At 51.0% G+C, this 21,552-nt stretch overlaps 2 protein-coding genes across 3 annotated transcripts in view; one reads left to right on the forward strand and one right to left on the reverse strand.

Moving 5' to 3' along the window:
- Positions 1–15,028: 15,028 nt before the first annotated feature.
- LOC116972821 (basic proline-rich protein-like) lies at positions 15,029–18,364 on the reverse strand (the record flags this gene model as incomplete). Its single annotated transcript, XM_033020455.1, is given in 5 exon segments — positions 15,029–15,075; positions 15,162–15,241; positions 15,884–16,322; positions 17,810–18,323; positions 18,326–18,364. Coding segments are annotated over 5 exon segments (1,119 nt in total), but the record flags the coding sequence as incomplete, so codon positions are not given.
- A 1,882-nt stretch (positions 18,365–20,246) lies between these two features.
- LOC116973234 (amine sulfotransferase-like) overlaps positions 20,247–21,552 on the forward strand; it is a 54,496-nt gene continuing 53,190 nt past the window's right edge. Inside the window, exons 1-2 of one of the 2 annotated variants that reach the window (XM_033021115.1) lie at positions 20,247–20,402; positions 21,305–21,309. The gene's annotated coding sequence lies outside the window, so the exon portion shown is untranslated. The remainder of the gene's footprint in view (positions 20,403–21,304; positions 21,310–21,552) is intronic. The other variant, XM_033021114.1, reaches the window with a different exon arrangement.

Genomic DNA, 21,552 nt, shown 5'->3' on the forward strand with positions numbered 1-21,552 from the left:
AAAACTTTCAATGGACCCTGTACAGTATTTCCCGCCTAGTTAGCCCATTTTTAGCAACCTTGTTTTTATATGCAGGCTTTTCCTTTCACTTTCTTATTAGGTTTATTTGTAATTCATAATCTAAGTTTTTGCATGTTGTTCGAGTATGCGTCTGTGATGCAAATGCAAGCACGATTTTCATTGTACAGAAACATAGACATAGAAACATAGAAATTAGGTGCAGGAGTAGGCCATTCGGCCTTTTGAGCCTGCACCGCCATTCAATATGATCATGGCTGATCATCCAACTCAGTATCCCGTACCTGCCTTCTCTCCATACCCTCTGATCCCTTTAGCCACAAGGGCCACATCTAACTCCCTCTTAAATATAGCCAATGAACTGGCCTCAACTACCCTCTGTGGCAGAGAGTTCCAGAGATTCACCACTCTCTGTGTGAAAAAAGTTTTTCTCATCTTGGTTTTAAAGGATTTCCCCCTTATCCTTAAGCTGTGACCCCTTGTCCTGGACTTCCCCAACATCTGGAACAATCTTCCTGCATCTAGCCTGTCCAACCCCTTAAGAATTGTGTAAGTTTCTATAAGATCCCCTCTCAATCTCCTAAATTCTAGAGAGTATAAACCAAGTCTATCCAGTCTTTCTTCATAAGACAGTCCTGACATCCCAGGAATCAGTCTGGTGAACCTTCTCTGCACTCCCTCTATGGCAATAATGTCCTTCCTCAGATTTGGAGACCAAAACTGTACGCAATACTCCAGGTGTGGTCTCACCAAGACCCTGTACAACTGCAGTAGAACCTCCCTGCTCCTATACTCAAATCATTTTGCTATGAAAGCTAACATACCTATTCGCTTTCTTCACTGCCTGCTGCACCTGCATGCCTACTTTCAATGACTGGTGTACCATGACACCCAGGTCTCGCTGCATCTCCCCTTTTCCTAATCGGCCACCATTTAGATAATAGTCTGCTTTCCTGTTTTTGCCACCAAAATGGATAACCTCACATTTATCCACATTATACTGCATCTGCCAAACATTTGCCCACTCACCCAGCCTATCCAAGTCACCTTGCAGTCTCCTAGCATCCTCCTCACAGCTAACACTGCCCCCCAGCTTAGTGTCATCCGCAAACTTGGAGATATTGCCTTCAATTCCCTCATCCAGATCATTAATATATATTGTAAATAGCTGGGGTCCCAGCACTGAGCCTTGCGGTACCCCACTAGTCACTGCCTGCCATTGTGAAAAGGACCCGTTTACTCCTACTCTTTGCTTCCTGTTTGCCAGCCAGTTCTCTATCCACATCAATATTGAACCCCCAATGCCGTGTGCTTTAAGTTTGTATACTAGTCTCTTATGTGGGACCTTGTCGAAAGCCTTCTGGAAGTCCAGATACACCACATCCACTGGTTCTCCCCTATCCACGCTACTAGTTACATCCTCGAAAAATTCTATAAGATTCGTCAGACATGATTTACCTTTCGTAAATCCATGCTGACTTTGTCCAATGATTTCACCACTTTCCAAATGTGCTGCTATCCCATCTTTAATAACTGACTCTAGCAGTTTCCCCACTACCGATGTTAGACTAACTGGTCTGTAAATCCCCATTTTCTCTCTCCCTCCCTTCTTAAAAATTGGGGTTACGTTTGCTACCCGCCAATCCTCAGGAACTACTCCAGAATCTAAAGAGTTTTGAAAGATTATTACTAATGCATCCACTATTTCTGGAGCTACTTCCTTAAGTACTCTGGGATGCAGCCTATCTGGCCCTGGGGATTTATCGGCCTTTAATCCATTCAATTTACCCAACACCACTTCCCGGCTAACCTGGATTTCACTCAATTCCTCCAACTCCTTTGACCCGCGGTCCCCTGCTATTTCCGGCAGATTATTTATGTCTTCCTTAGTGAAGTCGGAACCAAAGTAGTTATTCAATTGGTCCGCCATATCCTTGTTCCCCATGATCAACTCACCTGTTTCTGACTGCAAGGGACCTACATTTGTTTTAACTAATCTCTTTCTTTTCACATATCTATAAAAACTTTTGCAGTCAGTTTTTATGTTCCCTGCCAGTTTTCTTTCATAATCTATTTTTCCTTTCCTAATTAAGCCCTTTGTCCTCCTCTGCTGGTCTCTGAATTTCTCCCAGTCCTCTGGTAGGCTGCTTTTTCTGGCTAATTTGTACGCATCATCCTTCGCTTTGATACTATCCCTGATTTCCCTTGTTATCCACGGTTGCACTAGCTTCCCTGATTTATTCTTTTGCCAAACTGGGATGAACAATTTTTGTAGTTCATCCATGCAGTCTTTAAATGTCTTCCATTGCATATCCACCGTCAACCCTTTTAGAATTAATTGCCAGTCAATCTTGGCCAATTCACGTCTCATACCCTCAAAGTTACCTTTCTTTAAGTTCAGAACCATTGTTTCTGAATTAACAATGTCACTCTCCATCCTAATGAAGAACTCAACCATATTATGGTCACTCTTGCCCAAGGGGGCACGTACAACAAGACTGCTAACTAACCCTTCCTCATTACTCAATACCCAGTCTAAAATAGCCTGCTCTCTCGTTGGTTCCTCTACATGTTGATTTAGATAACTATCCCGCATACATTCCAAGAAATCCTCTTCCTCAGCACCCCTGCCAATTTGATTCACCCAATCTATATGTAGATTGAAGTCACCCATTATAACTGTTTTGCCTTTGTCGCACGCATTTCTAATTTCCTGTTTGATACCAGCTCCAACTTCACTACTACTGTTAGGTGGCCTGTACACACCAGCGTTTTCTGCACCTTAGTGTTTCGCAGCTCTACCCATACCGATTCCACATCCTCCAAACTAATGTCCTTCCTTTCCATTGTGTTAATCTCCTCTCTAACCAGCAACGCTATCTCACCTCCTTTTCCTTTCTCTCTATCCCTCCTGAATATTGAATATCCCTGGATGTTCAGCTCCCAGCCTTGGTCACCCTGGAGCCATGTCTCCGTGATCCCAATTATATCATAATCATTAATGGCTATCTGCACGTTCAACTCATCCACCTTATTACGAATACTCCTTGCATTGAGACACAAAGCCTTCAGGCTTGTTTTTACAACGCTCTTACCCCTTATACAATTATGTTGAAAAGTGGCCCTTTTTGATTTTTGTCCTGGTTTTGTCTGCCTGCCACTTTTACTTTTCACCTTGCTATCTATTGCTTCTACCCTCATTTTACACCCCCCTGCCTCTCTGCTCTTATACCCATCCCCCTGCCACATTAGTTTAAATCCTCCCCGACAGCACTAGCAAACACTCCCCCAAGGACATTGGTTCCATTCCAGCCCAGGTGCAGACCGTCCTGTTTGTACTGGTCCCACCTCCCCCAGAACTAGTTCCAATGCCCTAAAAACTTGAATCCCTCCCCCTTGCACCATTTTTCAAGCCACGTATTCATCTGCAATATCCTCCTATTTCTACTCTGACTGGCCCGTGGTACTGGTAGTAATCCAGAGATTATTACCTTTGAGGTCCTACTTTTAAGTTTATCTCTTAGCTCCCTAAATTCATCTTGTAGGACCTCATCCCTTTTTTTACCTATATCGTTGGTGCCAATATGCACCACGACAACTGGCTGTTCACCCTCCCTCTCCAGAATGTTCTGCAGCCGTTCAGTGACATCCCTGACCCTTGCACCAGGGAGGCAACATACCATTCTGGAGTCTCGTTTGCGGCCGCAGAAACGCCTATCTATTCCCCTGACAATTGAATCCCCTATTACTATTGCCCTTCCACTCTTTCCCCCCCCCCCCCCCCCCCCTCATGTGCCGCAGAGCCACCCATGGTGCCATGAACTTGGCTGCTGCTGCATTCCCCTGATGAGCCATCTCCCTCAACAGTATCCAAAATGGTATACCTGTTTAGGAGGGAGATGACCGCAGGGGACTCCTGCACTACCTGCCTACTGCTTTGCTGGCTATTGGCCACCCGTTCCCTTTCTGTCCTCTTACCCTTTTACCTGCGGTGTGACCAACTCGCTGTACGTGCTATCCACGACTTTCTCAGCATCGTGGATGCTCCAGTTTGAATCCAGCCGCAGTTCCAATCGTTCAATGCGGTCTGCCAGGAGCTGCAGCTGTACACACTTCCTGCAAACGTAGTCACCAGGGACACCGACCATATCCCTGATCTCCCAAATGTTGCAGGCTGAGCAAACCACGGGGCCAATCTCCACTGACATATCTTACTCCCAAATTAACTCTATATTAAATATTAAAAAACACAAAACTTTATCCTTTAAACTTTACTAATAAATACTAATAAATACTGTTCACGCAACTCCCAGAATCCTTAACTCCCAGAATCCTTAACCTGAAGGCAGAAATGTAAAAATGTAAACCCGGGGTTGCACCCAATCAGAGGCTTTCCCCAGACTCCTTCTCTGGAACGTTGCCGATTTTGGTGTCAGGTCCCTGGGCCTCTGTGAAACAAGCCCCGCGATGTATTTTATACTTACAGCGCAGGTACTCCTCCCCTCGCACCAACCACTCCCTGGGCCTCTCTGTACATGTACATCACTTGTGCATATTATAATAAACCCAACTTGCCTTCAGAAATATAAATGGGTGAAAAATCAGGCCAACTGTCTAAGATTTCCAATACATTAAGATATGAATCAATGTGAATCATAGAGCTTACAGCACAGAAGCAGGCACCAAACATCAAATACCCATTGACACGAATCCCACGTTATTCTCCCAGCGCACGGTTATTTTACCTGGTGAGACGCAGGAGGAGCCGGGCGCGGAAACACCCCATAGATCCCGAAGCCTCCAAGTGGCGCAACTAGTCCCTCGGAACAGTTCTCCGGAGAAGGTTCGAGTCAAATGGCCTCAGGCCTGCAAGACGGCAGTCTGGCATCAGTTCGACAAGGACGTCGCCAAGTATGAAGAGCTGGTCATAGACTGCCGTAAGCAGGGCTGGAAGGCCAGGTGTATGCCCATCGAAGTTGGCTGCAGAGGTTTTGCAGGGCAATAGCTCTACAAAGCCTTGATTGCACTGGGCATCAACGGAGTGGCGAGGAGAAGGGCCATCAAGAACACCACAGAGGCAGCGGAGAAGGCCTCGAGATGGCTCTGGATCAGGAGAGGAGGTCCATGGGGAGGAGCGAATGCCACCTGAACACAAGTCATGGTCTGATCAACCACGGCTGGGTCGCCTGGGTGAGGGTGTCTGATGTTGAAAGACCTGAAACACCCAATGACCCCAGGTTACATCACTGATGATGTGTTCAGGAGCATCAATAGATGTATTTGTATCAATCACCCACCAGATTTTACCACTTTTCTGCATGCCACGGATGATTTATAGTGGGCAATTAACCACCAACCTGCTGTCTTTGCAATGTGAGGGGAAAAAAATCACCTAGTCACAGGGAGAACGAGTAGTTCCCACACAGTCAACATCAGAGATTAGGATTGAACCTGGGTCACTGCAGCTGAGGCAGCTGCTCTGCCAGATATTTATGTTCATAAGTGATAGGAGCAGAATTAGGTCATTCGGCCCATCAAGTTTACTCCGTCATTCAATCATGGCTGCTTTATCTCTCCCTCCTAACCCCATTTCCCATCTCCCCATAACCCCTGGCACCCAGCTTTGCCACTGCAGTCCTGTGAAAACATGTCCCATTTATTCTGGTTGGTTTAATTAAGCTGTTAATTGCTAGGCTATATCAGATTTTTTTCTTAAACATAGTTCGAACATTCTTAGAAATATGATCAGGATGTATTACCAGAAATTCTGGAAACTCCCCAGCTACTGCTGTTTTTGGTATCATTGCCAATCCGTATAAACTAAGCATTAGCTGCACAACACAGATAACAAGGTTGCTGGATGGAAAGCTGAGCAATCAGCAAGGAAATTTGAAGTGACGCAGCATTTATTTAGTATACATTTTGAAGAAAGGATTGATTCCCAGAGTTTCACTAATAAAAGTCTAAAGCCATGAACCAGTTTTGGTAAGGAAATGTTGCTTCTAGAAAAGTTTCACTTCCAGAATAATGCCTTCCCTCCTCTAAGTACAAAACACCTCAATGTCAGCAAGACAAAGGAGTTTGTAATTGACTTCAGGAAACAAAGGTGTTCACACTCCCATCATACATCATACATTGATGGTGTCAAAGTAGCGATGATCGGAAACTTCAACTTCAAGTTCCTAGGAGTAAAAATCACCTGCAAATTGTCCAGGACCAGCCAGATCAAAGCAACGGCAAAGAAAGCACACCAACACCTCTACATCCATAGAAGGCTTAGGAAGTTCGGCATGTTCCCAACACCCTCAACAACTTCTCTGGATGCATCATAGAAAGCATTTTATTGGGATGCATCACAGCATGGTTTGGGAACAGTTCCATCCAAGACCACAAAATGTTGCAGAGAGATGTGAACGTAACCCAGATCATCATGCAACCCAACCTCCCTTCTATTAAACATAGAAAATAGGTGCTGTAAATGATTAAAGGAACACAGGTCTGGAGTTTAAGTCATCTTAGCTGGCTGGTTTAAACAGCTGTCACTGGGCAATTGGTATCGGAGGTCGTGTTGTCCGAGACATCAGATGTGGAGCTGGTGAACCCAGGATCCCGTCTCTGGAAATGTTTCTAAGGTTTAAAAAGTCCAGATAAACATCTGACTTGGCCAGATGGGATCGTCCCATCAGTTGTTTTGTGCTCCTGACGGCACGTTCAGCGACCCCGTTGCTTTGGGGGTATTCAGGGCTGCTTGTGATATGGTGGAAGTTCCATCGTTTGGCAAAGTGTTTAAATGCGTGGCTGGTGAATTGGCTTCCGTTGTCAGTTTGCAGACGAATTGGTGCGCCGGATACAGAAAAGTGTCTCTGTAGCTTTTGTATAACCTTTCGGATGTGATGGTGGGCAGTAAATCGAGTTCGAACCAGTCGGAGTAGGAGTCGAACTAGGACTAGGTAGTGTTTACCGTGCCATTCGAAAATGTCTGTTGCCAGACATGTCAAAGGCAGTGCTGGTGGGGTTGTTGTAGCAGAGGCTGTAGAGTGCCGTCAGCGGCTGTGTGTTCAACCAGGCGACGCAGGCGTTCTGTGGGAACGAAGTCAACCTTGAGAACGGTAAGCTCGTCACATTCATAGGGATGTCGTTCACTAGATGCACGTGGTGCACGAGAGAGAGTGTCGGCAACGAGCATGTCCTTTCCTTTTTTGTAAACGATTCTGAAGTCGAACCGCTGGAGCTGCATCATCATGTGCTGCAGTCATGCAGGTGCTGCGTGTATAGGTTTGTTCAGGATGGTTACAAGTGGTTGGTGGTCGGTTTCGACTGTGAAAGAGTTCCCAAAGATGAAATCCTTAAATTTTGAGCAAGCGAAGACCACGGCTCGCTGCTCTTTCTCGATCTGGGCATAGCGCTGCTCAGTGTCCGTCATGGTGCAGGAGACATACGATACAGGTAGTACATTGGCAGATGTTTGAAGGCAGGCTGCACCCAGCCTGTATTGTGAGGCATCACAGGTTATCGTGACAGATCGCTTCAGATCGAAGTATGTCAGGGTAGGAGCATTGACCAGCTGTAGTTTTAAAAAGTCAAATACCTGGTGATGTTGCAGGTACTAGGTCCATTCAGTGTCCTTACGGGTGAGTTGTCTCAGTGGTGAACTGAGTTCGCTGAGATTCGGTATGAACCTTCCCAGATAGTTCACCATACCCAGAAATCGTTGTAGGCTGAGCACGTCGACAGGGGCTAGCATTTCTCGGATGGCTGCACTTTTCTTCGGGTCAGGCTTTAGACCATCACAAGTGAATACGTGTCCGACATAGGTGACCTCTGGAACTCGGAACTTGCATTTCCTGGGGTTGAACTTTAGGTTAATCTCTCGTGCCCTGTCCAGAATCCGCTTGAGGTTGTGGTCATGCTCCGCTATGTCTTTGCCATACACCAGGATGTCTTCTACGATGATGGCACATGGGGAGCCTGTGAACAACTGTTCCATGGTTCTCTGAAAAACTTCGCAAGCCGAGTTGATACCGAATGGCATTCTGAGAAATTTGAATCTGCCAAATGGTGTAGCAAACGTAGTAAGGTTGGACGACTCGTCATCTAGAGGTATCTGCCAGAACGAGCTTTTTGCGTCTAGTACAGAAAATACTGTTGCGCGCCCGATTTGTGCCGCGATGTCCTCGACAGTCCTCATCGGATAATGTGGGCGGTTGATGGCAGTGTTTAGGTCTCTTGGATTGATGCACACAGGGAGCTCGTTTTTGTCTTTCTTTTGTGTGACAACCATGGTGGAGACCCAGTCTGTGGGTTCGCTGATTTCAGCCAGTACACCCATGGAAACCATGTTTTTTAGTTCAGTCTCGATTCTGTCACGCGTGGCATGTGGCACACGTGGGGGGGACATGAACAGCTGGGTCAACGGTGGGGTCAATGGCGACCTTATAAGTCGCAGGCAGCTTGCCCAGTTTGCCATCGAACAGATCAGGGTAGTTTTTAATCGGGTCCTCGGATATAAGTAACTTGTGAACGGAGCGATCGAAGGAGACTAGCCCGAGGTCCTGGCATGCATAGATGCCCAGCAGAGTCACAGAGTCTGATTTTAGGATATAGAAAGTCAGATTTCTTGTGGTGTTTTGCAGTACACATTTAATGGTAGTTCTTTCAAGAGGATGCAGGACCTCCTCCCCCCCCCCACCCCCCCCCCACCCCCCCCCACCCCCCCCCCCCCCATAAAGCATGTAAGGTAGAGCCATCTCTAGTCAAGGTCTCATTATATTTGATCTTGTTGGAGACATGCAGACATTACATTCACGCGAGCCCCAGTATTCAAATTGGCCTTCACAGGCTTGTTGTTAATTAGCATGGACACAGAGGGATCCAAATGCTTACCAGTTGTGTGTAGGAGTGTGTGCACAGTAGACTCTTCATACGAGCTGCTAATTGGATTGTCCTCGTGGGCAGCTTCAAACTGGTCCTGTGAGTGAAAATGTTTGGTCTTGTTGCAGCAGGTGCAGATTAGACGCTTAGCTGGAAGTTCTGTTCCCACGGGACCTGCAGCAAACGGCAACATGCTTCATCTCCTTGCAGTAGTTACATGGTTTGCCATTGGCTGGACAGAACGTCCGTCCCTTGTTGTGGAAATAGTTGCAGTTCGGACACCTTTGCGGCGGTTCATTGATAAATACTCGATTAGCCGTTTGCGGCGGTTCATTCATAAATCTTCTGTTAACTGTCGGTGTGGCTCATTTGTTGAAGTCCATCAAGTTTATACTCTTTTCCTGAGTGTCAAACTGGTCACTTAGTGGGGCCACGATCTCAGACGTCCGGCAAGCATGCAGAGCTTGTTCAGGGTTATGTCAGCATTCCGTAGTAGCTCAGTCTTTAGCTTTTGATCAGTCAAGTCAAGTTTATTCGTCACATACACATATGAGGTGCAGTGAAATGAAAAGTGGCAATGCTCGCGGACTTTGTGCAAAAAGACAAACAAACAAACTGTCATGCCACTGACAAGTTTGTCCCGGATTAACTCGTTAGACATAACCCCGAAGCGGCACCGCTGAGCCATATATTTCAAATCACAGATAAATCTTTCAACAGGCTCAACAGGAAGCTGTTGTCTCGTGAAGAATTTTGCTCTTTCTAAGATATGGTTAGAGGGTAGGTCGCATAGTTCCCGGAATTTACGCAGTAGGGCATTGGGGTTACGTACAGTCTCAGCTGGTACAACTACCTGGCCGTTATCATGAAGAACGGCTTGCGCAAAGTCAAAAGTCTGCGCTCTCAACAGAGCCTCTGGCCCCGCCAGGTTTAGTAGAAGCGAAGCTTTGACCTCATCTGGGTCATTTTGATGGACGATTTTGATGTAGTGTTCGTAGTTGATCTGGAAGAGCCTCCATCGTTCTCCGATGTCTGAATCAAAGATGAGCTGCGCTGGTTTGCGGCACAAGTGAGCCATGGTAATACAAATAAAACTGATAAAACGCAAATTAAACCCGATATACGGATGCAGTGGGTCACTTCACGCTGTCTGACACCACGTAAAGGAAAACAAGACTGGAGTTTAAGTCATCTTTAATTACAACATATAGCAGAGCGGTACATCAGGTTGTTAGTTCATCACTACCGCTTCCAAGACTACCTAATGTAGGAAGTGGGTGTTAATATAAAGTGTACAGTAAGGTGGGGTTAATGATGCTACACTACTCTGATTGGTTCACATGCAATGACCAATCTACAGGTGCAGGAGGAGGCCATTCGGCCCTTCGAGCCAGCACTGCCATTCATTGTGATCATGGCTGATCGTCCCCAATCAATAACCCGTGCCTGCCTTCTCCCCATATCCCTTGATTCCACTCGCCCCTAGAGATCTATCTAACTCTAGATTTCAACTACACTCATGCTGCCTCAGCAAGGCCACTAGCATAATCAAGGAGAAGTCTCACCACGGTCACTCCCTCATCTCCCCTCTCCCATTAGGCAAGAGATACAGAAAAACGCAAACCTCTAGATTCAGGGACAGTTTCTTCCCAGCTGTCATCAGGCAACAGAACCATCCACATCAGCTCGAGTGCAGTCCTAACTCCCATCTACCACATTAGAGACCTTTGAACTACCTTTAATCAGACCGTATCAAATTTTACCTTGCACTAAATGTTGTACCTTTTTCATTTATCTGTGCACTGTGGATGGCTTGATTGTAATTGTCTATAGTCCTTGACTGGATAGCATGCAAACAAAAGCTTTTCACTGTACCTCGGGACAAGTGACAATAATAAACAAAAGTAATCTAAAATAGATGTCAAGTGAAAACACACTTTCATAATTACTTCCATACTTTAAACAATTGTGCTACAAAATAATAACTTCAGTTCCTGCAATCTCAGAGTTCTCCAGCATATCTTCAGCCTGAGCCTGAGCCTGGAGAGGGTTCCTGTGATGAAGACATTCTGCCTGGTTCCTGTGCCAAAGAGGACACATCCCAGCTCCTCCAATGGCTACAGACCGGTGGCGCTGACCACACATCATGAAGTCCCTCAAGAGGCTGGTGCTCACTCACCTGCGACCCCTAGTTAAACCTACCTGGACCCCCTGCAGTTCGCTTACGAAGCAAAGATGTGGGTTGAGGACGCCATCATCCATCCACACCATCGTTCCTACACTCACCTGGATAAGCCGGGAACACTGTGAGAGTCATATTATTTCACTTCTCCAGTGCTTTTAACACCATCCGGCCTGCACTGCTAGGGAGCAAATTGACGAAGATGTGGGTGGATGCTCCATTGGTGTCCTGGATCACCAACTACCCGACTGGCCGACCACAGTATGTCAGGCTACAGAACTGTGTCTCAGACAAGGTAGTGAGCAACACAGGGGCCCCGCAGGGGACGGTCCTCTTGCCCTTCCTGTTCACCATCTACACCCTGGACTTCAGATATAACTCGGACTTCTGCCACCTGCAGAAGTTTTCGGATGACTCTGCTGAATCAGTGAGGGGAGGGAAGTTGAATACAGAGATGTAATCAACAGTTTTGTTGAGTAGTGTGGTTTGAATCACCTACAGCTCAACACCGACAAGACTAAGGAGATAGTGGTGGACTTTAGGAGGAGAGGAACACCCCTGCCCCCTGTCTTCATCAATGGTGTAGATGTGCAGTTTACCAAGGAGTACAAATACCTTGGAGTTTACCTGGATATCAAACTGGTCTGGTCCAGGAACGTTGAGGCCCTGTACAACAAGGGACGGAGCCGGCTGTACTTTTTGAGACGGCTCTGCTCCTTCAACGTCTGCAATAAGATGCTGCAGTTGTTCTACCAATTGGTGATGGCCAGTGCCATATCCTTCGCTGTCGTGCGCTATGGTAGCGGGGCAAAGGCTGCAGACGCCAATAGGATTAACAAGCTCACCAGGAAGGGGCTGGCTCCATCCTGGGGCTGGAGTTGGATTCATGGGAGGTGGACTTGGAGTGAAGGATGCTCCTCAAACTGTGGAGTATCTTGGACAATACAGCTCACCCCCTCCATGACACACTGGTCAACTTGAGGAGCACCTTCAGCAACAGACTGGTTCCACCAAGTTGCAGTACAGAATGCCACAGGTGATCCTTTTTCCTTATGCCCCCCCTCCCCAATCTTTGCACTTCCCCAATCCTTTCCACTCGTCACTTTAATTTAATGTTTCTTGTAACTTGTGTTTTATGACTATGGCCAGATCAATTTCCCTACTGGGATAAATAAAATTCTATCTTATCGTATCGTTTAATGGTAGCAGTGTTCTTGCAGAGGTTTGCAAGTGTTGTTGGAGAGATGTGACCTAAATTGGCTGAGGTATGGAATCACACGATTGAATCAGAAGGGAGAAAAGTAAAGCTGGCTACATTAGAAAGAGGCTCAGCAAGAGGAATATTTCGGAAGGTAAAGGCAATAATGCAATCGTCAGGAAGTCATGTCACAGCTTTATGAAACTTTGGTTAGGCATATTTGGATTATTTTGAGCATGTCTGGTCGTCCCACTACAGGAAGGATGTGAATGCTTTGGAGTGGGAATCCTGCATGGATGCTGCATGCATCAGAGGGTAATAGCTATACGGAGAGGTTGGACACATTTTGATTGCTTTCTCTGGAGTGTCAGCGATTAAGGGGAGTATATAAAATTATTAGAAACAGTAATAGAATTTTAGATTTAGATTTTAGAGATTCAGCACAGAAACAGGCCTTTCAGCCCAACAACCATCTGTCACCCCGTACACTAGCATTATCCTACACACTAGGGACAATTTACAATTTTACTGAAGTCAATTAACCTACAAACCTGGTCTTTGGAGTGTGGGAGGAAACCAGAGGACCTGGAGAAAATCCATACGGTCACAGGGAGAACGTACAAACTCGCTACAGACAGCATCCATAGTCGGGATCGAACCCGGGTCTCTGGCGTTGTAAGGCAGCAACTCTACCACTTCATCACTGTGACCCCCGCTGAGTAGACAGTCGAACCCTTTTCCAGGCTGGAAATGTACGGACAAATTTATTTTGCAGAGGTGCAAGAAGTGGTGAAGGAAGCAGTTACAATAGAAATGTTTAGGAGGCTTTTAGTCACGCGCAAGGATTTGCAGTGAATGAAAGGAAATGGATCAACTGCAGGCAGAGGTGATTAACTTGGCATCATTTTTGGCACAAACATTGTGGGCCACCTGTTCTTGTGTTGTAATGTTCTATACAGGACAATAGCAGGGTTAACGATGACGAGAATATATCAAGAAGGAGCAGTGTGCAATCAAGAGTGCATTAGCAAATGGATTGAGGAAAAATTATGAAGTAAAATTAAATCTTTATTTGAATGTGTGCAGCATTCTTAACAAGACAATTAATTTGATAACACAAATAGAAATAATTGGGTATGATCAGATTGGCTTTATAAAGATATAGGCACAACGTGACCAAAGCTGGGAATGAATTTTCAAGGATCAGATTTAACATTTCAAAAGGATAATCATAAAGAAAACAGAAGTGGAGAATCATTGTTAATTATGATTGAGTGAGGAATGATTTTGGCCCATGATGTAGAATCACTTCGGAGGGAGAGGAGAGATTGGTGGGGAAAGAAAACAAGTACTAAGAGAAGGCATCGTGAGTGGGAGAAATATATGTGAAGTATGGAGCAATTAATAGTAGGACAGGGTATAAATTAATGGAGACGTCAGGAATTGTAATAATTATTGGCATTTTTACTTAGCATTCATTTTGTACAAATCAAATTGACGTGAGTAGTCTTGAGGACACATTGGTGAAGTCTATTCAGGTTGGTTTCTTAAAGCAGTAAATTGGGGAACTGACCAGGGAGTTGGCCATGTTAGATCTGGTATACTGTAATGCAACAAGATTTGTTAATGATCTAATCTGTAGAAAAGACTTTATCATAGAGCATGGTAGAATTCATTTAGAAACTTGGTCTGGAACTAATGTCCTAAACTTAAATAAAGACAATTACAATGGTGTGGATGTGCAGTTTCATAGCAAAGGGATTTGAGTATAGGAGCAGGGAGGTTCTACTGCAGTTGTACAGGGTCTTGGTGAGACCACACCTGGAGTATTGCGTACAGTTTTGGATCTCCAAATCTGAGGAAGGACATTATTGCCATAGAGGGAGTGCAGAGAAGGTTCACCAGACTGATTCCTGGGATGTCAGGACTGTCTTATGAAGAAAGACTGGATAGACTTGGTTTATACTCTCTAGAATTTAGGAGATTGAGAGGGGATCTTATAGAAACTTACACAATTCTTAAGGGGTTGGACAGGCTAGATGCAGGAAGATTGCTCCCGATTTTGGGGAAGTCCAGGACAAGGGGTCACAGCTTAAGGATAAGGGGGAAATCCTTTAAAACCGAGATGAGAAGAACTTTTTTCACGCAGAGAGTGGTGAATCTCTGGAACTCCCTGCCACAGAAGGTAGTCGAGGCCAGTTCATTGGCTATATTTAAGAGGGAGTTAGATGTGGCCCTTGTGGCTAAAGGGATCAGAGGGTATGGAGAGAAGGCAGGTACGGGATACTGAGTTGGATGATCAGCCATGATCATATTGAATGGCGGTGCAGGCTCGAAGGGCCGAATGGCCTACTCCTGCACCTAATTTCTATGTTTCTATGTTTCTATGTTTGGCTAAAGTGGATTGGGAAAATATATTAAGGAACTAGACCAAGTGCAGACCCGTTGGGTCTGTTCCCCCAACGTGCAGTTGTGGGGGGGAGGCGGCATGCAGCGTCACACACACTAACTATCCCCCCCCCCCCCCCGCACTCACGCTAATTACCCCCCTTGATATTATATTAATATTATTAATTTGCTCCATTTACCCCATAACCACCCTATCTACTGACGCATAGCCCCCAACTTGCAGTCACACCTAGAGAGGGGGGGGGGGCGGAGGTAGAGAATGAGGGCAGAGAAGGGGGGAGGATGAGGGGGGGGGAGGAGGGGGGGGATGGAGAGGGGGGGGAGGAGAGGGCGGGGGGAGAGGGGGGGGGAGGAGAGGGGGGGGGAGGAGAGGGGGGGGGAGGAGAGGGGGGGGAGGAGAGGGGGGAGGAGAGGGGGGGGGGAGGAGCGGGGGGGAGGAGAGGGCGGGAGGAGAGGGGGGGGAGGAGAGGGGGGGGGAGGAGAGGGGGGGAGGAGGAGGGGGGGGAGGAGAGGGGGGGGAAGGAGAGGGGGGGGGAGGGAGGGGGGCGGGAGGAGAGGGGGGGAGGAGAGGAAGAGGGGGGGTGGAGAGGAAGAGGGGGTGGACGAGAGGGCGAGGGGGAGGAGAGTGGGGGGAGGAGAGGGGGGGGAGGAGAGGGGGGGGAGGAGAGGGGTGGCGAGATGGGGGGGGGGAGAGGGGGGGGAGGAAGAGTGGGGTGTTGGGGGAGAGGGGGGGGAGGAGAGGGGGGGGGAGAGGGGGGGAGGGGCAGGAGTTGAGGAGAGGGGGGGCGAAAGGACGACGGGCCGGGAGGAGAGGGGGGGGAGGAAGGGGGGGAGGAGAGGGGCGGGGAGGAGAGGGGGGGGGAGGAGAAGAGGGGGGTAGGAGGGGGGGGGGAGGGGAGGGGGGGTAGGAGTGGGGGGGGAGGGAGGGGCGGCGGGGATGAGGGGGGGGGGAGGAGAGGGGGGGGGGAGGAGAAGGGCGGGGGGGAAGGACTAGAGGGGCGATGGAGAGGAGAGGAGAAGGGGGGAGGAGCAGGAGAGGCGGGCGAGAGGAGAGGGGGCGAGAGGACGAGGGGGGGAGGAGAGGACGAGGGGGGGAGAGGAGAGGGCGGGGGGAGGAGAAGTGGGGGGGGAGGAGAGGGGGGGAGGAGAGCGGGGGGGAGGAGAGGGACGGGGAGAGGAGGCGGGGGGCGGAGAGGAGCGGGGGGGGGGGGGAGGGGGGGGGGGGGGGGGGGGGGGGGGGGGGGGAGGGGGGGGGGGGGGTGGGGGGGGGAGGGGGGGGGGGGGGGGGGGGGGGGGGGGGGGGGGGGGGGGGGGAGGGGGGGGGGGGGGGGGGGGGGGGGGGAGGGGGGAGGGGGGGGGGGGGGGGGGGGGGGGGGGGGGGGGGGGGGGGGGGAGGGTGGGGGGGGGGGGGGGGGGGGGGGGGGGGGGGGGGGGGGGGGGGTGGGGGGGGGGGGGGGGGGGGGGGGTGGGGGGGGGGGGGGGGGGGGGGTGGGGGGGAGGGGGGGGGGGGGGGGGGGGGGGGGGGGAGGGGGGGGGGGGGGGGGAGGGGGGGGTGGGGGGAGGGGGGGGGGGGGGAGGGGGGGGGAGGGGGGGGGGGGGGGGGGGGGGGGGGGGGGGGGGGGGGAGGGGGGGGGGGGGGAGGAGTAGGGGGGGCGGAGGGGTGGGATGGGGCGGAGAGCGAGAAGGAGAGAGGGGCCGAGGGGGGAGAGGAGAGGAGGGGAGAGGACGAGGGGGGGAGGAGAGGAGCAGGGTAGGGAGAGAAGGAGGGGGGGGGCAGGAGAGGGGGGGGCGAGGAGAGGGGGGGGAGGTCGAGGGGGGGGGAGGAGAGAGGGGGGGGAGGAGAGGGGGGGGCGGCGTGGGGGGGGAGAGCGGGGGGGGGAGGAGAGGGGGGGGGAGGAGAGGGGGGGGATTGGAGAGGGGGGCGAGGAGAGGGGGGGGGAGGAGAGGGGGGGGGGAGGAGAGGGGGGGGGGAGGAGGAGGGGGAGGAGGGGGGGGTGGGAAGGGGAGGAGAGGAGAGGAAGAGGGGAGGAGAGGAGAGGGGGAGGAGAGGAGAAGGGGAGGAGAGGAGAGGGGGGGAGAGGAGAGGGGGGAGAGGAGCGGGCGTGCAGAGGAGAGGGGGGGAGAGGAGCGGGCGGGTAGAGGAGAGGGGGAGAGGAGAGGGGGAAAGGAGAGGGGGGGGAGGAGAGGGGGGGCGGAGGGGTGAGGTGGGGAGAGGAGAGAGAGAGAGGAGGGAGGAGAGAGGGGGGAGAGGAGAGGAGGGGAGAGGAGAGGGGGGGAGGAGAGGAGAGGGGGAGAGGAAAGGGGGGGGGAGGGAGAGGGGGGGAGGAGGGGTGAGGGGGGGAGAGGCGAGAGAGAGGAGGGGGAGAGGCGGGGGAGAGGGGGGGAGAGGAGGAGGGGGGGAGGAGAGGAGAGGGGGAGGAGAGGAGAGGGGGGAGGAGAGGAGGAGGGGGGAGGAGAGGAGAGGGGGGAGGAGAGGAGAGGGGGGAGAGGAGAGGGGGGGCGAGGAGAGGGGGGAGAGGAGAGGGGGGAGAGGAGCGGGCGGGGAGAGGAGAGGGGGGGAGGAGTGAGGTGGGGAGAGGGGAGGAGAGGAGAGGGGAGGAGAGGAGAGGGGGAGGAGAGGAGAAGGGAGGAGAGGAGAGGGTGGGGAGAGTGAGCGGGGGGGAGATTGGAGCGAGGAGGGCCAGAGGATGAGGGGGGGAGAGGACAGCGGGGGGTAGAGGAGAGGGGGAGAGGAGGGGGAGGGGGGAAAGAGAGGGGGGGGAGGAGAGAGGGGGGAGGCGGGGTTGGGTGTGAGGAGGGAGGAAGAGAGAGGAGAGGAGGCGCGGAGGGGGAGAGAGGAGAGGGAGGAGAGGAGAGGGGGGGAGGAGAGGAGGAGGGGGAGAGGAAAGGGGGGGGGGGAGGAGAGGGGGGGAGAGGGGAGAGGGGGGGAGAGGCGACGAGGGAGGAGGGAGAGAGGGGGAGAGGGGGGGAGAGGAGAGGGGGGGAGGAAGAGGAGAGGGGGGAGGAGAGGAGAGGGGGGAGGAGCGGAGAGGGGGGAGGAGAGGAGAGGGGGGGAGAGGAGGGAGGGGGGAGAGGAGAGGGGGGGAAGGAGAGGGGGGAGAGGAGAGGGAGGGAGAGGAGAGGGGGAAGGGGGGGGGGGGGGGGGGGGGGGGGGGGGGGGGGGGGGGGGGGGGGGGGGGGGGGGGGGGGGGGGGGGGGGGGGGGGGGGGGGGGGGGGGGGGGGGGGGGGGGGGGGGGGGGGGGGGGGGGGGGGGGGGGGGGGGGGGGGGGGGGGGGGGGGGGGGGGGGGGGGGGGGGGGGGGGGGGGGGGGGGGGGGGGGGGGGGGGGGGGGGGGGGGGGGGGGGGGGGGGGGGGGGGGGGGGGGGGGGGGGGGGGGGGGGGGGGGGGGGGGGGGGGGGGGGGGGGGGGGGGGGGGGGGGGGGGGGGGGGGGGGGGGGGGGGGGGGGGGGGGTGGGGGGGGGGGGGGGGGGGGGGGGGGGGGGGGGGGGGGGGGGGGGGGGGGGGGGGGGGGGGGGGGGGGGGGGGGGGGGGGGGGGGGGGGGAGAGAGGGGGGGAGAGGAGCGGGGGGGAGGAGGAGGGGGGGGGAGGAGAGGGGGGGGAGGAGAGGGGGGGGGAGGAGAGGGGGGAGAGGAGAGGGGGGGAGAGGAGCGGGGGGGGGAGGAGAGGGGGGGGGAGGAGAGGGGGGGGGAGGGGGGGGGGAGGGGAGGAGAGGAGGGGGGGGGCGGAGAGGGGGGAGCGGGGGGGGAGTATGTTAGCATTCATAGCAAAAGGATTTGAGTATAGGAGCAGGGAGGTTCTACTGCAGTTGTACAGGGTCTTGGTGAGACCACACCTGGAGTATTGCGTACAGTTTTGGTCTCCAAATCTGAGGAAAGACATTCTTGCCATAGAGGAAGTACAGAGAAAATTCACCAGACTGATTCCTGGGATGTCAGGACTTTCATATGAAGAAAGACTGGATAGACTCGGCTTGTACTCGCTAGAATTTAGAAGATTGAGGGGGGATCTTATAGAAACTTACAAAACTCTTAAGGGGTTGGACAGGCTAGATGCAGGAAGATTGTTCCCGATGTCGAGGAAGTCCAGGACAAGGTTTAAGGATAAAGGGGCAATCCTTTAGGACCAAGATGAGAAAAACATTTTTCACACAGAGAGTGGTGAATCTCTGGAATTCTCTGCCACAGAAGGTAGTTGAGGCCACAGTTCATTGGCTATATTTAAGAGGGAGTTAGATGTGGCTCTTGTGGCTAAAGGGGCCAGGGGGTATGGAGAGAAGGCAGGTACAGGATACTGAGTTGGATGATCAGTCATGATCATATTGAATGGCGGTGCAGGCACCAAGGGCCGAATAACCATATAACCATATAACAATTACAGCACGGAAACAAACAGGCCATCTCGACCCTTCTAGTCCATGCCGAACACGTATTCTCCCCTAGTCCCATATACCTGCGCTCAGACCATAACCCTCCATTCCTTTCCCGTCCATATAACTATCCAATTTATTTTTAAATGATAAAAACGAACCTGCCTCCACCACCTTCACTGGAAGCTCATTCCACACAGCCACCACTCTCTGAGTAAAGAAGTTCCCCCTCATGTTACCCCTAAACTTCTGTCCCTTAATTCTCAAGTCATGTCCCCTTGTTTGAAGCTTCCCTACTCTCAGTGGGAAAAGCTTATCCACGTCAACTCTGTCTATCCCTCTCATCATTTTAAAGACCTCTATCAAGTCCCCCCTTAACCTTCTGCACTCCAAAGAATAAAGCCCTAACTTGTTCAACCTTTCTCTGTAACTTAGTTGCTGAAACCCAGGCAACATTCTAGTAAATCTCCTCTGTACTCTCTCTATTTTGTTGACATCCTTCCTATAATTAGGCGACCAAAATTGTACCCCATACTCCAGAATTGACCTCACCAATGCCTTGTACAATTTTAACATTACATCCCAACTTCTATACTCAATGCTCTGATTTATAAAGGCCAGCACACCAAAAGCTTTCTTTACCACCCTATCTACATGAGATTCCACTTTCAGGGAACTGTGCACAGTTATTCCCAGATCCCTCTGTTCACCTGCATTCTTCAATTCCCTACCAATTACCATGTACGTCCTATTTTGATTTGTCCTGCCAAGATGTAGCACCTCACACTTATCAGCATTAAACTCCATCTGCCATCTTTCAGCCCACTCTTCCAACTGGCATAAATCTCTCTGTAGACTTTGAAAACTACTTCATTATCCACAAACCCACCTATCTTAGTATCATCTGCATACTTACTAATCCAATTTACCACACCATCATCCAGATCATTGATGTACATGACAAACAACAGTGGACCCAACACAGATCCCTGTGGCACCCCACTAGTCACTGGCCTCCAACCTGACAAACAACCATCCACCATTACTCTCTGGCATCTCCCATTCAGCCACAATGGCCTACTCCTGCACCTATTTTCTATGTTCAAAGCTAACAGATCAATGTGAACTGATCCGGGAGTGATAACGGATCAAAGTTTCTGAGCGCGCCATGGGGAGGGAAGGCGGAGATAAAACGGACCAATACATTTCTACGGTGGAAGTGGAGACTGGTGTCACGTCGCAAATAGTTTAACGACTAATCGTTCGTCTATCGGACACATTAGGGTTACTTCTGAACACTGGGAAGGGGAATTGACTTTGGAGCCGAGGTGGATTTTCACTGCGGGTGTCATTCGCAGTGAGTACATTGCATGCTAGCACGAGTAAGGTGTATTTTATAACGCGTTTACTGTGGGAAATAAGTTAAGATAAAAAAAGATCACACTGTTTTATGTAAGTTTAGTTTGTGACACTACTTACCGCAGAAGCAAAAGCCGATATAATTTCAAGCCCACTAGGCGAGATGCGTGGCAGGACTTTATGTTTTAAATATAACTGTGTGCCAAATGATGCTTGTAAGACCATTTAATATTCCTGCAAACAATGGTCGTGGAGCTCACTTCAAAATCCATTCACCAGCCCGAACCGGTTTCCATCAAATCCCTGCCTCTCTGCAATATTGACATATTTAAACTATGTTTCAGCTTCCCCGGCGTGTTTGGATCTAGACCAGATCCCGCAACTACACAGTTTGTCCGGCCAGGGCGTCGGATCTGAGCACTCGGGTTGCAAGTTCCCTTCCCTAGAATCAGAACAAAAACGAAACAGCGGGTGCTGGATATCTTCAACAAAATAAAATTCATTGCCGGTAATATTCAGCAGGTCAAGCCGCATCTGCGGGATGAGAAACAGTAACAAAGTATTGGGGAATGTTCTCAGAGTATTAGCTCTGCCCCTCTGACCACAGAGATACCCTGAATGTATCCGCGTTTCGGGCATGTTTTGTTTGTTTGTTTCAATCGCTATGTGAGCATTGCCGAAATGTTGCTCCGGGTAAGGTAATATTACAGGTACACAAAATTGCTGGGGAAACTCAGCGGGTGCAGCAGCATCTATGGAGCGAAGGAAATAGGCGACGTTTCTCAGACTCCCAAGGTAATATTACATCTCTGCAGCCTTCATTGGAAAATTAGTCTCAAAAAGGCAGTACCTAAACATTTAGTAGCTTTGAAGAAGGTGGACAGATGTCCTCAAGAGCAGGGCCGGTCCTAGGCCGATTGGACCGATTTTTCCAAATTGGGCCCCGCGCTCAAGGGGGTCCCCGCGTTAATTTTCTGTATTTCATATGGAAATACAAATTCGCTTTGTTAAATAAAGTTTAAAAGAAAAATATTTGCCATACGGATTTTTTTACAAAACGAACATGGATAACAACCGTTGTGAATAATAAACGATGTGTTAACTGCTACTGTAATGGGTCATCAATGCATATCGATGCCCATTCGCTG

The sequence above is a fragment of the Amblyraja radiata genome, chromosome 5 (assembly GCF_010909765.2).
Source record: "Amblyraja radiata isolate CabotCenter1 chromosome 5, sAmbRad1.1.pri, whole genome shotgun sequence".
Lineage (NCBI taxonomy): Eukaryota > Metazoa > Chordata > Chondrichthyes > Rajiformes > Rajidae > Amblyraja > Amblyraja radiata.